This window comes from Amia ocellicauda, chromosome 14 (genome assembly GCF_036373705.1).
Source record: "Amia ocellicauda isolate fAmiCal2 chromosome 14, fAmiCal2.hap1, whole genome shotgun sequence".
NCBI lineage: Eukaryota > Metazoa > Chordata > Actinopteri > Amiiformes > Amiidae > Amia > Amia ocellicauda.
In genome coordinates this window covers 5,074,744-5,088,828 of record NC_089863.1, presented here as the reverse complement: position 1 = coordinate 5,088,828, position 14,085 = coordinate 5,074,744, and the positions used below count along the sequence as shown (strand labels likewise).

General features: G+C 51.1%; 2 protein-coding genes across 3 annotated transcripts; one reads left to right on the top strand and one right to left on the bottom strand.

Annotated features, from left to right (window-relative positions):
• The first annotated feature begins 3,728 nt into the window (after positions 1 to 3,728).
• On the top strand, positions 3,729 to 9,135 carry slc25a35 (solute carrier family 25 member 35). Its single transcript, XM_066722607.1, has 6 exons — positions 3,729 to 3,801; positions 3,956 to 4,336; positions 7,693 to 7,758; positions 7,861 to 8,013; positions 8,366 to 8,500; positions 8,622 to 9,135. The coding sequence occupies exons 2-6, from the start codon at positions 3,965 to 3,967 to the stop codon at positions 8,790 to 8,792; spliced, it is 897 nt and encodes a 298-aa protein (XP_066578704.1). The 5' UTR covers positions 3,729 to 3,801; positions 3,956 to 3,964; the 3' UTR covers positions 8,793 to 9,135.
• A 381-nt stretch (positions 9,136 to 9,516) lies between these two features.
• On the bottom strand, positions 9,517 to 13,235 carry rangrf (RAN guanine nucleotide release factor). Of its 2 annotated transcripts, none has more exons than XM_066722637.1 (6): positions 13,100 to 13,235; positions 11,967 to 12,082; positions 11,634 to 11,750; positions 11,256 to 11,409; positions 10,208 to 10,302; positions 9,517 to 10,116 (listed from the first exon to the last, which is right to left on the bottom strand). In XM_066722637.1, exons 2-6 carry the CDS (start codon positions 12,047 to 12,049, stop codon positions 9,990 to 9,992), a joined length of 576 nt encoding a protein of 191 aa, XP_066578734.1. In that variant the 5' UTR covers positions 12,050 to 12,082; positions 13,100 to 13,235; the 3' UTR covers positions 9,517 to 9,989. The 2 variants fall into 2 exon arrangements, with proteins under 2 accessions (XP_066578734.1, XP_066578733.1); XM_066722636.1 differs by having other exon boundaries at positions 12,965 to 13,213.
• Positions 13,236 to 14,085: the final 850 nt, after the last annotated feature.

Below are 14,085 nucleotides of genomic sequence, written 5' to 3'. Positions count from 1 at the left end.
CTATCAGTACATTTTCTCTCTCTCTCTCATACTGTTGCCAAGCCAGTTCTCTAGCTCGTTTTTTTCCCCTATATATAGTATAAATATATAGAACATTTTATATTTTTTATTTTAGAGCCATAAACGGCTGGCAGCACTGAAAAGCACACATTTACAATCCTGAGGAAAACGAGACAAACTAAAAAAGCAAAGATGATTTTGAGGGAGGCATCTCATGACGAAGGGGAATCCACGAGATCAATCGCTGAGATCAGAAGGGATTCCTCCCGTGGGGTTAATACTGATTATCTGCGCGTTTTTTTGTTTGTTCGTTAGTAATTTTTTTAAAGAAATGCAGTAGGCGATTTGTAAATATTGAGAAAAAAATTATAAAATCATGAAAAAAAAAAAACATGGTGGTGCGCTAAATTCAAAACGATCGACTCGTGTTAGATCGAGAGTTCTGTTTACGAGGAAGAGGCTCTCGGAAGGGTTTTGGCCAGCCGTGATTTTAGTTTTTGTTGGTCTGTTTCGGAAAACCGCCCGCCGCGAGCCTAAGCTCAGCACCGGCCGACGTCGCAAAAAAAATTAAAAAACTTCGCCGGTTTCACGGAGAACGCTGCACATCGGGGGAAGTTCCTCCCGCGTGCGACACCGGTTGTGTATCCTGTGAAGACGAGCGGCTTGTTTTTATTTATGTGTGAACTTTTATTTTTTAAGTTTATTTTCGTGCTCCGGGATAAAGAAGGGGAATCAAATAGCGGGCGTACGGTTTCCCACTTCCTGTCGGCCGCAGATCCCAAGAGACGGTAGTTCCCGGGTAGTCCAACTGCATCGGCCGGTTATTTTATTTATCTTAATATGGACATTTATCTTATCCGCCCGTGGAATTTATACGCTGGGGTTGGCGGATGGGTCTTGATTTTTATGCACTTCTGTTGATGGGAAGTAGTTCGCAGGGAAAGTCTGAATTACAGGAAACGTAGTGATAATAGTAACGGCAGTGATGACGATGCTGTGAATTGGTGCGACTGAGAGGGAGCAGCTTCCACTCGATCGTGTTTTGTTTGATTTGATTTGATTTGATTCTGTTTTTGCTGGGGAGACCGTAGAGCGGGGAATATAGACTGGCCAGTATAGAGGCAGACCACAGAAGACAGCTTTGGAGTATATTAAAAAATACTTTTGGTAGATCGTTCAAGAGAGCTTTTGCTTTATTTATGTATTTATTTATTTGTATTTATTGGATTTTTCGTCTGTGTGTCTCGTTTTCACTTTTGTTTCATCTGTAGCACAGAAAGGCGCTGTTCCTGTCTTGGGTTCAACATTGTTGCTTTTTTATTTTATTTATTTATTTATTTATTTATTTGTTATTTTATTTATGTATGTATTTGGGGGAGGGGGGGTTATATCAAGGCAGCAGTTAGCAATTGCCTTTTTGGAATTTGTATTAAAAGAAAAAAAAAAAAAAAAAAAAAAAAATGAATTAAAACCTAACAGGACCGTCTCATTTTGTAGGCCTGAGCGAAATCCTTGTACAGTAAATGCTGCTTTCTGTTTGAAACCAACATCAAGCCTTTTGGGTCATTTATTTATGATTGGAAATGAGCCAGCTACGCTCTAGCACACAACACAACACCGAGCACAAAAAAGCAAGGGAGGAGGATACCTTAACACCTAGTGCCTGGACTGACTGGATTCGCTGTTGGCATCAGCCAGCCTAAAATCAAATTTAAATACGCAACCACAACCACAACCACGCTGAGGAGGAGAAAATAGATGGCGACGCAGGATCTGCACTGGAGGAACAAAGAGGCTCTTGAGCAGAACACAAAATGTTGCCAACGCTTTTGAAATGACACCACTTTGGGACAGATACAACCCTGGGACTGGGGGGCGCAACGTACGGTCATTACAGAGAATAAGTAACTGACACATTATCTAACCACAGGTAGATGGAAAGATTGATAGAGCCAGAGAAAGAGAGAGACAGACACAGAGAGAGAGAGAGAGGGATTGTTGTTCCAAGACAGCAAATACAGGGGAATGCCCCCCCCGACTCGCTACCCAATAATACACCTCCTTTTGACAGCTGAAGTTGTTGGGGTGGTGGGGCGGCATTTTGTCACCACAGTTCCCAATCTGTGCAGAAACTATGTGAGATGCCCTTTGAAACTCTGCGCTATTCAGAGGCTGCCCTTAGCACGCTGCAGGGGTACAGCCTGGTTATAGCACTGCGGGGGCGGGGGGCCAGCCAGGCTCTCTCAGTGTGAGTGTGTGTGTGTGTGCGTGTATGCATGTGAGAGTGTGCATGCGTGCGTGTGTGTGAGACTGTGTTTGTGTGAGAGTGAGTGTGTGTGTGTGTTTGTGTATGCATGTGAGAGTGTGCATGCGTGCGTGTGTGTGAGACTGTGCATGTGTGAGAGTGTGTTTGTGTGTGCATGTGTGAGAGTGAGTGTGTGTGTGTTTGTGTATGCATGTGAGAGTGTGCATGCGTGCGTGTGTGTGAGACTGTGCATGTGTGAGAGTGTGCGTGTGTGTGTGAGAGAGTTTGCATGTGAGAGTGTGTGTGTGTAAGTGTGGCTGTGAATGTGTGTGTTGGAGTGTGTGTTTTGTGTATGCTTGTGTGTGTGTTGGAGTGTGTGTCTGTGTATGCATGTGAGAGTGTGCATACTTGCGTGCGTGTGAGAGAGTGTGTGCTTGTGTATGCCTGTGAGACAGAGTGTGTCTGTCAGAGAGAGAGTGTGGATCATTATCTGTATCAAAAATATTGTAAATTCCCTGACAGACTTGCTTGTATCATCTCTGTACGGCTGTGGCGACTCGAAACCACTGTTCCCACGTCAATAAAGCCATTTCAACTGAATACTGACTGACGTCACGCCGCACAGGGGGCGGCCACAGGTGCGTGGGATGCAGGTGTGGAGAGCCAGCCCCTCGATGACGTCACCCGCAGCGCAGGTACCGAAATGCACCGGGCCAGCGAGTCACCAGACCCGTACTGATGCGCACATGCGCAGTAGAGTCTCTCCGCCAATCACAGCGGCGCCTGTCGCATTGTTGGAGGTCACAGCACAATGGAGAGGACATGTCACCTTCCCGGGGGTCGCACACCGCCGCCCTATGTCTCATAGTAGCAGCGACTCAGTGTTTGCATGCACTTGTATTTATTTAGTAATTATAGAGACATGCCATTGCATGTGTGTGTGAAACTATGCCCAGGTGCTGGGGGTGTCGTTGTTAAGTAATACTAATGTGACGCAGATGAAGGAGAAGTGGGTGAAATAGATCATGCAATAAATCAATGTCTGTCATTAGATACTAACAATAATCATAATTATAGTCGTAAATCCCAGACCAACTGAAATGAACAGAATACATCCGACACGTGTGCGTGAACAGGAAGCCGGTTTAGCCGCCCTCTTCTTGCACAGCCATCCGGGGGTCAGTGCTCAAACCAAACCCGTCTATTTTACGACTTTTAAAACCCATGCACATGACGTCACAATGAACTGGAAGATGAATTAAAAGATGCCTCCAAACCAACACCCCTGTAAGGCCGGTCAAGTGGAAATGCGCCTGCGCCGCTTTTAGGAATCCGTGGGTAAGACTTCCCCTAGCCCCGCCCACACGCGGGGGTAAGACCTCGGGCGAGCCCTCTGATTGGACAAGGCGCCCGGGCCGGCCGCAGCCCATTGGTCCTGGAGTGCACAGCCCGGCAGGACGAGCGGGGGGTTGTGGGAGTGGGAGTGGGAGTGGGAGTGGGAGTGGGAGAGCAGCAGCACCGGCACGGCACTCACACACATCCACATCTCTTCATAGGTACACATACAGATCTCGGTGTGCGCATGCGTGCTTTGCTGTGACCCGGCATCTTTGAGCCTGCCCTGCTGCTGCTGCTGCACAATGCAATGCGGGCGTCTGTAATAGTTGCATGCAAACTAGCCCGAGTGTCTCCCTCTCTCCCCCCGGCTAGGGGCCGCTGATGGACTTCCTCCTGGGCGGGCTGGCCGCCTGCGGGGCCTGCCTGTTCACCAACCCGCTGGAGGTGGTCAAGACCCGCATGCAGCTGCAGGGGGAGCTGAAGACGCGGGGCTCGTACCAGGTGCACTACCGCAACGTCTTCCACGCCTTCTACACCATCGGCAAGGTGGACGGGCTGGCCGGCCTGCAGAAGGGGCTGGCGGCCGGCCTGTGCTACCAGTTCTGCATGAACGGCGTGCGCCTGGGCTCCTACGCTATCTTCGAGGCGGCCGGGTACATCCACACCGACGGGCGGGTCAGCACGGCCAAGAGCACCGCCGCCGGGGCCGTGTCCGGGGTGGTGGGCGCCGTGATGGGCAGCCCCATCTACCTGGTGAGTGTGGCCGGGGCAGCTGAGGTCGATGCGCCCTCTGGGTCTCAGCCTCGCCGTCTGCGGCCGGAGGGTGCACTAGGGATTAGGGAGTGAGTCAGTGTGTGTGTGTGTGTGTCAGTGTGTGTGTTAGTGAGTCAGTGTGTGTGTGTGTGTGTCAGTGTGTGTGTTAGTGAGTCAGTGTGTGTGTGTGTGTGTCAGTGTGTGTGTTAGTGAGTCAGTGTGTGTGTGTGTGTGTCAGTGTGTGTGTTAGTGAGTCAGTGTGTGTGTGTGTGTGTCAGTGTGTGTGTTAGTGAGTCAGTGTGTGTGTGTGTGTGTCAGTGTGTGTGTTAGTGAGTCAGTGTGTGTGTGTGTGTGTGTCAGTGTGTGTGTTAGTGAGTCAGTGTGTGTGTGTGTGTGTCAGTGTGTGTGTTAGTGAGTCAGTGTGTGTGTGTGTGTGTCAGTGTGTGTGTTAGTGAGTCAGTGTGTGTGTGTGTGTGTCAGTGTGTGTGTTAGTGAGTCAGTGTGTGTGTGTGTGTGTCAGTGTGTGTGTTAGTGAGTCAGTGTGTGTGTGTGTGTCAGTGTGTGTGTTAGTGAGTCAGTGTGTGTGTGTGTGTGTCAGTGTGTGTGTTAGTGAGTCAGTGTGTGTGTGTGTGTGTCAGTGTGTGTGTTAGTGAGTCAGTGTGTGTGTGTGTGTGTCAGTGTGTGTGTTAGTGAGTCAGTGTGTGTGTGTGTGTCAGTGTGTGTGTTAGTGAGTCAGTGTGTGTGTGTGTGTGTCAGTGTGTGTGTTAGTGAGTCAGTGTGTGTGTGTGTGTGTCAGTGTGTGTGTTAGTGAGTCAGTGTGTGTGTGTTAGTGAGTCAGTGTGTGTGTGTGTGTGTCAGTGTGTGTGTTAGTGAGTCAGTGTGTGTGTGTGTGTGTCAGTGTGTGTGTGTCAGTGTGTGTGTTAGTGAGTCAGTGTGTGTGTGTCAGTGTGTGTGTGTGTGTGTGTGTCAGTGTGTGTGTCAGTGTGTGTGTTAGTGAGTCAGTGTGTGTGTGTCAGTGTGTGTGTGTGTGTGTGTCAGTGTGTGTGTGTGTGTGTGTGTGTCAGTGTGTGTGTCAGTGTGTGTGTTAGTGAGTCAGTGTGTGTGTCAATCAGTGTGTGTGTGTGTTAGTGAGTCAGTGTGTGTGTGTGTTAGTGAGTCAGTGTGTGTGTGTGTGAGTCAGTGTGTGTGTGTGTGTGTCAGTGTGTGTGTTAGTGAGTCTGTGTGTGTGTGTGTGTTAGTGAGTCAGTGTGTGTGTGTGTGTGTTAGTGAGTCAGTGTGTGTGTGTGTGTCAGTGTGTGTGTGTGTTAGTGAGTCAGTGTGTGTGTCAATCAGTGAGTGAGTGTGTGTGTGTGTGTCAATCAGTCTGTGTGTCAGTGAGTCAGTGTGTGTCTGTGTGTTAATCAGTCTGTGTGTTAATCAGTCTGTGTGTTAGTGAGTCAGTGTGTGTGTGTGTGTGTGTCAGTGTGTGTGTTAGTGAGTCAGTGTGTGTGTGTGTGTGTGTGTGTCAATCAGTCTGTGTGTTAGTGAGTCAGTGTGTGTGTGTGTCAATCAGTCTGTGTTAGTGAGTCAGTGTGTGTGTGTGTGTGTGTGTCAATCAGTCTGTGTGTTAGTGAGTCAGTGTGTGTGTGTGTCAATCAGTCTGTGTTAGTGAGTCAGTGTGTGTGTGTGTGTGTGTGTCAATCAGTCTGTGTTAGTGAGTCAGTGTGTGTGTGTGTGTGTGTGTCAATCAGTCTGTGTGTTAGTGAGTCAGTGTGTGTGTGTGTCAATCAGTCTGTGTTAGTGAGTCAGTGTGTGTGTGTGTGTGTGTGTCAATCAGTCTGTGTGTTAGTGAGTCAGTGTGTGTGTGTGTCAATCAGTCTGTGTTAGTGAGTCAGTGTGTGTGTGTGTGTGTGTGTCAATCAGTCTGTGTGTTAGTGAGTCAGTGTGTGTGTGTGTCAGTGTGTGTGTTAGTGAGTCAGTGTGTGTGTGTGTGTGTGTGTGTCAATCAGTCTGTGTGTTAGTGAGTCAGTGTGTGTGTGTGTCAATCAGTCTGTGTTAGTGAGTCAGTGTGTGTGTGTGTGTCAATCAGTCTGTGTGTTAGTGAGTCAGTGTGTGTGTGTGTCAATCAGTCTGTGTGTTAGTGAGTCAGTGTGTGTGTGTCAATCAGTCTGTCAGTGAGTGTGTGTGTGTGTATGTGTATGTGTGTGTGTGTGTTAATCAGTCTGTGTGTCAGTGAGTGTGTGTGTGTGTATGTGTATGTGTGTGTGTGTGTTAATCAGTCTGTGTGTCAGTGAGTGTGTGTGTGTGTATGTGTATGTGTGTGTGTGTGTTAATCAGTCTGTGTGTCAGTGTGTGTGTGTGTCAATCAGTCTGTGTCAGTGTGTGTGTGTGTGTGTCAGTCAGTAGGTTAGTGAGTGTGTGTATATATCACTAGCCACTGGTATATATGACACACACTGTGTTGTTATATATATATAACTTGCCAGGTCTATGTGTGTCTGTGTGTGCTGTGTATGTAACTAGCTGGGTTCAGTGTGTGCGTGTGAGTGTGTGCATGAGTGTGTCAGTCAGTGTGTGTGTGTGTGTGTGTATGTGCTGTATATATAACTAGCCAGGGTGTGTCTGTGTGAGTGATCATGTGTGTGTGAGTGTGTGTGAGTGAGAGTGCGAGTCAGTCCAGTCTGTGTGTGCTGTATATATATCTTTCTAATTCACTGTGTAGGGTCTCCACTGGGTGTCTGTCTACACCCCTGTGTTTGTCGTCTGTAGTTAAATCAGAACTGCTGTCTGTATATCTGTGTGCGTCCCGGTCCATCTGGCTGTCTTCTCGCTCCCTGAGTTTCACTTTCCTACAGTTCAACCTAAAAAAAACTTCCCCTTTCTCTGCATCTCATCTGCCCGAGTATCTATCTATCTGTGTCTTTCCAACCACGTGCCTCCGTGACTCAGACAATTCAGTGAAAACCGCTAGGCTCTCTGGTCATTCGTGCGGGGGAATGATTTCCCGGTGATACAGCCATCCGGTAACTGGTGCTGGTCGGGGTCAAGTGGGAGCGTCCAATTGATTGAGAAACTTCTGATTGAGTCACCGTGACATCTGCTCCTCTGTGTGTTCAGCGCTTTCACTGCGTCCCCCCTGTGAGCCGCTGACATTGGACAACGTGAACACGAGCCACTGTGTTGCCTGTGCGCCGATCCTGCTGTTATTGGCAGCAACAGATTACAACTTCGATATTTAGTTTTCTTTTGTGTGTGTGTTCAGTAAACAAGGAAGACGCGGGCGCCGACTCGGACCGGGTGGCCGGCCAATGGAGGTTGCTGTGGTGTGAGAGTAACTCATGTTTCTCTCACTCTCTCACTCTCTCACTCACTCAAAGGTCAAAACTCACCTGCAGAGCCAGTCCACCTCGTCCATCGCTGTGGGACACCAGTACAAACACCAGGTCAGTATACAACAAGAAAAATTGAAGGTTATGAAGTTTTGACATCCTCCTCTCACTTTCACTCACTCTCTCTCTCTCTCTCTCTCTCCCTCTCCCCCACAGGGCATGTTCCACGCACTGGCAGCGATCCGCCGGGAGCAGGGCGTGGCGGGGCTGTGGCGGGGCACCAGTGCGGCCATTCCCCGGGTCATGGTGGGGTCGGCCGCCCAGCTGTCCACCTTCTCTGCCTCCAAGGAGCTGGTCATCGATCTACAGGTGAGAGAGATCGATCCCCATCCGGAAGAGGGCAGTGAAGTTCTGGTCCCACCTAAAGCAGGCCGACCCCCAGTCCGACCACCACAAAGCACTACTGAGCATCCAGCTCTCCCCGAAGCGGGACCCTCTTGGCCCGCTGGCCCTGAGGCTCACGACCCCGAGGGGGACAGGGGGAACGAAACGAAGCTGAAATTTTGGGAACATTTAAAAACAGACTGGATAGGATCCTCGGATCACTCGGTTATTAATGAACACCAAACGAGCACGATGGGGCGAATGGCCTCCTCTCGATTGTACGATTGTATTTTCTCATTATTGATTATCCGCTCCTCCTCTCCCTCTCCCGCCCCAGGTGTTCCCGGCGGGCAGCTGGCTGGAGGCTCTGTCAGCCGGGATGGTCAGCAGCGTGGTTGTGGTCCTGGCCATGACCCCCTTCGACGTGATCAGCACCCGGCTCTACAACCAGCCGGTGGACGCCCGTGGACAGGTAACCCTTCCCGTCGTTTCCCATCGGGTAGCTCCGAGACGGGGTCACGCACCCCGCCTGTAGTCAAAATTGCCGCGTGTGTGTGACCCTGTCTCCGTGCACCTGTCCTCTCCTCCCACAGGGGGTGCTCTACCGGGGCCTGGCTGACTGCTTCTCCAAGACGCTGCGCAGTGAGGGCCTGACGGGGCTCTACAAGGGCGTGGGGGCCTCCTACTTCCGCCTGGGCCCCCACACCGTGCTGTCCCTGCTGTTCTGGAACGAGCTGCGCAAAGTGCACCGCCACCACAGCTAGGGGGGACGACCCTCGGTGCGTCTGGACCCCGCCGCCCCGTCCGAGGGTCCTCCTCGAACACGCGGGGGCCCCGTCTCTCTCCAAGGGACCCCCACTGGACTGGACTGGACTGTCCGTCTCCGTGGACCAGAGATAGAGACCCCCGCTGGACTGGACCGCGTCTCCCTCCAGGGACCAGGGCTGGGGATTAGGAATGTCCGAGATGCTTTTTAACTTTGGTAACGTTTGGTTTGAGACCCTGTTACACCGCTGTACTATACCTCTCTCCGAGGCGGGACCACTATTGTATAACTGTGATAAGGCGCTCATGTAGAATAAATTGAAAAGGAAATGAATACAAAAACCGGTTCAACCACCGTCCCGACCGTGCCGGCAGCTCCAATAACCATCTGGGCGACGGGTGACAATGCGACCGAGGCGTCCTTGTACCCGGAACGGCTGCGGGAGTCACACGCACACAAACACGTGCCGTAGCCACCTGCGGGAGTCACACGTGCCGCAGTCAGGTGACCGGGGTCGGAGGTCGGCCCATCTGTGCCAGGCATTCCATACGCACTGTACACAAATACACCGGCAATCCTGCTGTTGCTGCTTATCAAACCGTACGTTTTATTATTCTATTTACTTGTCGTGCCGAGGCAGACGGGACACAACTGTACTCGGCAGCATATATATATACATAAAACAAAAGCAAAAACACCACCAAGCCCAAACAGTACAAACGTCTTGTTGAATTCTTTTAATGATTCCTTAAACTCTTTCCATATTGTGTATCTAGTGAGGACTGTACACGCTGCCCAGAGGAAACGGCTGTATAGGACGACAGCTGGAGGGAGGGGGTAGAAAAACACAAAAATATGAAAACCCAGCAAAAAATGTGCCAGCAGGCAGCATTCGTCCACCACAGGAAAAGAAAATCCTCCTCCTCTCCTGACTGCACTCCTTTCACACTCCTTAACCTCCCCCTCAGCCAGTCAGGCTCTCTCAGTCTTTATCTCACTGACGTCTGGCTCACTCGTGTCACGGGTTGTAAAGCAAACATTGCAGTCTGACCCCCTTGTGACCCCGAGAGCGCCGGGGGATCGTGGGTAGTTTTTTAACGTCTGAAACTCGATGATCTATACATTTTTCCCTCGTTGTATTGCCCCCTCCGTCCAATCTTCTCTGGTGTTACGTGACACAAATCCGGTAGGGGGGCTATCCGAACACCCCTGGGTCCAGCAGGCAGAGCGTGTGCAGCAGGAGGCGGAAGTCCTCTGGAGTCCAGGGGGCGGACGGGCTGCTGGGGGCCTCCTCTGCAGTGCTGCTGCTACTGCTGAGAGGACTGAGGGAGAGGGAAAGAGGGGTGTGAGGGGCTGGGGGAGCAACACACAGAGAGAGGGAGAGACATGTCTGGATGGAGTCCGGGGGCTCACCTGATTTGGACGGGGTCGTTGAAGGTCACCAGGATGTCGGTGTCGTGCTGCGGCAGACGGAACAGACCCAGGTAGACATCCACCGTGTTCTGAGCCTGAGGAGGGAGAGGTGAACGCCAGTTAACCACAGACACACGCAGAGACAGACAGACAGAGACAGACTCTCACTCAGATGCGTGCGTGCGCGCGCACACACTCGCACACACACTCGCACTTTTCAAGGGAAAAACCTGAATAAATGAGTGGAGGAACTTAACAAATGCAGATGCCTCCAAACAGGTGTACTGCATGATACAATTAAGCAATTACACCAAGAGAACGGGACAGGCCTGACTGCTGGACCCCTACAGTGAGGGGGTCCGGAGGCTCTGTTATGCTGTGGGGGGCATTTTCCTGGCATGGTTTGGGTCCACTTGTCCCCTTAGAGGGAAGGGTCACTGCAAATCATTACAAAGTTATTCTGAGTGATCACCTTTATCCTATGGTGACACATTTCTATCCTGATGGGAGTGTCTCTTCCAGGATGACAATGTCCCATGGTGTGATGAGTATGAAAATGATGTGAATCAAATGCTATGGCCACCAGATCACCAGATCTCAACCCAATTGAACACCTATGGGAGATCACAGGTTGGGGTGTGGACACGTGTTAGACAGCGCTCTCCACCACCATCATCAAAACCCCAAATGAGGGAATATCTTTTGGAAGAATGGTGTTCATCCCTCCAGTAGAGTCCAAAGACTCGTACAATCTGTGCCAAGAGCATTGAAGCTGTTCTGGGGCTCGTGGTGCCCAACACCTCACTGAGACACTGCATGTTGTTTTTCCTTTAATTAGTCACCCGTCTGTCAGACCATTAGTCACCAGGTTGCCGCCAAAACCTCCAGGGTTCAGTGTGTTCAATTCGACATGAAGGTGGCCCGAGTTGATCACACAGCTGCTCTGAAATGCCAAACGACACCAGGCCATGTGTGAATGACTGGGTGTTTATATCTGTGTCTGGGGGGGAGAGAGGAGGTGTGGGGGGGTCTGTGTTGACGTGCTGACCTCTTCGTTGAACTTGGAGACCAGCTGGGTGCCGCTCAGCAGCCAGGCGGAGCTGCAGGCCGGCAGGGAGAGCTGGGCTCCAGACAGAGGCTCCACACTGCGCACCTCCGCCCCGCCCGCCTCGTTACTGCCCGCCACGTCCTGGAAGTGGAACCTGCGTGGAGGGAGGAAGAACACTCAGTGACACGGGGACAGAAACACACAGTGACACAGATACACATACAAACACACTGAAACAACTACAGAAACACACACACTGACAGACACACCTACAAAAAACACAGACACACCTACAGAGACACAGCTACAAAAACACACACACACTCTGTGCATCTGTGTTTGTGTCTTTGTGCCTCTGCCTGACCCCTGACCCCTTACCGGGCGGCCTGGCTGTCGGGAACGTGGCCCTGGTGCTCCAGCAGCTCGACGATGATGCTCTGGTCGCTGTGCCGGTGGGCGAACACCTCCTGGTTGTCTGGGATCTCCCTCAGCTCGCTGTCAACAGAAGAGACGCTCACGTTACACACACACACCGACAGACACGAGAGACACACACTGCTGTAAACTACACACAATCATTTTAACAGCTGCACAGAACGAGAGACAGACACAGACATTTGCAGGGAGACGGGCACCAAGACGCACAGGAGAACAGCGAGAGGATGAAACATCGAGAGAAATACAGTAAGACACACACAGACTCCCGCTCACCTGATGTCGCGGGCGCTGTGGGGCAGCACGGCGGAGAGGGCGCCGCCAAACAGAGGGTGAGGCTCCGTGCCATTGCTCTGCATCGTGCCACACCACCAACACCGGTCTCAGCAACACTGCGGTCAGACAAACAGGGACACACTACAGTTAAAACATAAAGTGTACAATGGAGAGGAGGCCATTGGCCCCATCGTGCTCGTTTGGTGTCCATTCATAACTAAGTGATTCAAGGATCCTATCCAGTCTGACTTTAAATGTGCACAAATTGTCTCTTCAGCCACATCGCTGGGGAGTTTGTTCAGATTGTGACGCCTCTCTGTGTGAAGAAGTGTCTCCTGTTTTCTGTCTTGAATGCCTTGAAGCCCAATTTCCATTTGTGTCCCGGGTGCGTGTGTCCCTGCTGATCTGGAAAAGCTCCTCTGGTTTGATGTGGTCGATGCCTTTCATGATTTTGAAGACTTGGATCAAGTCCCCATGTAGTCTCCTCTGTTCCAGGGTGAAAAGGTTCAGGTCCTCAGTCTCTCAGTAGGACTTTCCCTTCAGACCTGGAATAAGTCTGGTTGCTCTCCTCTGAACTGCCTCTAGAGCAGCGATATCTTTCTTGAAGTGTGGAGCCCAGAACTGCACACAGTATCCAGATGAGCTCTAACTAGTGCATTGTACAATACAATACATAACATTGTATACATGATTATATTCCTAAAGTAAAGCTGATTAACTCTGTCTATTAATTGACAATGCAAGAGTTCGTTTGGTATCACCTTCACGTTTACAAACAGATAAGTTGCCCCTGCACTATGCATCCCGACCCAGGCCCTGCGCAGCCGCGGTGTAAAGTTCTCCTCACGCCGCTGGAGCAGCAGCCGGGGTGCCGCTTCATTCCGCCCACCTGAGCCGGTTAATTTCCCTTATCAAATACATTACTATACATTATACAATACTAAACATTGGATGTTATACATACATAAACAGAAAGAGAAATGCGTCTCTCTGTATACCTGCGAGTTTAAGGCGACATGTGCGTTTTGTTTACGAACTATCGCGTTATTTCATGACCGGGAGGAACAACCGGCAGCGGGCGGATAAGCTGCAGCCGCCCCAGAGCGCAGGGCTGTGCTGAAGAGCAGTCGTACCGGTGACACAGCAGCAGAAAGCGGCTTTCAAACGGCGAGCAGAGGAGACACGGCTACCGGGGACTGCAGCACCTCCATAGCGGGTCCAGCGCCGCCTCCACCCGCAGCCTACGGGAGGCCAGGCAGCGCCCCCTGCCGGCACGGCGGCGCAGAACCAGGGTAGGGAGCGCATTGCGTGCTTCTGTTGATAAACCACATTACTATTGAGCAGCCGTGTCCACACCTCCATCTGCTCCGAGCGGATAAAGAGGTTTCTCACAGTCCCTGCTTTCCTGCATAGAGAGGCCCTCCCCTGCTGTGGCCCCAACCTGACCCGCCGCCCCTTTCCTTTCAGGTCCCAGTATGTATCCCTCCATCCACAGGGGCCATTTCCTCCAGCAGAGTCAGGGTGACCTGGAGACTTACCTGGCAGCACAGGGCGCAAGAAACGAAACGCAGGGGGACGCGACGCCAGGCTACCACAGGGCTGCACTACCACTCTCTCCTCTCCCTCTCTCTCTCACACAATCTCTCTTCCCTCTCTCTCTCTCACACACACACAATCTCTCTTCCCTCTCCCTCTCTCTCTCACACAATCTCTCTTCCCTCTCCCTCTCTCACACACAATCTCTCTTCCCTCTCTCTCACACACACACAATCTCTCTCACACACACAATCTCTCTTCCCTCTCTCTCACACACACAATCTCTCTTCCCTCTCTCTCTCTCTCACACACACAATCTCTCCTCCCGCTGTCTCTCACACACACACACACAATCTCTCCTCACTCTCTCACACACACACACACAATCTCTCTTCCCTCTCTCTCACACACACACAATCTCTCTCACACACACAATCTCTCTTCCCTCTCTCTCACACACACAATCTCTCTTCCCTCTCTCTCTCTCTCACACACACAATCTCTCCTCCCGCTGTCTCTCACACACACACACACAATCTCTCCTCACTCTCTCACACACACACACACAATCTCTCTTCCCTCT

Bases quoted from the DNA above. Each gene is read 5' to 3' on its own strand.
- slc25a35 (XM_066722607.1), top strand. From the start codon at position 3,965: ATGGACTTCCTCCTGGGCGGGCTGGCCGCCTGCGGGGCCTGCCTGTTC. The intron at 4,337-7,692 runs GTGAGTGTGGCC...ACTCACTCAAAG, and splicing joins TGGGCAGCCCCATCTACCTG to GTCAAAACTCACCTGCAGAG. The intron at 7,759-7,860 runs GTCAGTATACAA...TCTCCCCCACAG, and splicing joins GACACCAGTACAAACACCAG to GGCATGTTCCACGCACTGGC.
- rangrf (XM_066722637.1), bottom strand. From the start codon at position 12,049: ATGCAGAGCAATGGCACGGAGCCTCACCCTCTGTTTGGCGGCGCCCTC. The intron at 11,751-11,966 runs GTGAGCGGGAGT...TTCTGTTGACAG, and splicing joins CACAGCGCCCGCGACATCAG to CGAGCTGAGGGAGATCCCAG. The intron at 10,117-10,207 runs GTGAGCCCCCGG...CCTCTCCCTCAG, and splicing joins AACGACCCCGTCCAAATCAG to TCCTCTCAGCAGTAGCAGCA.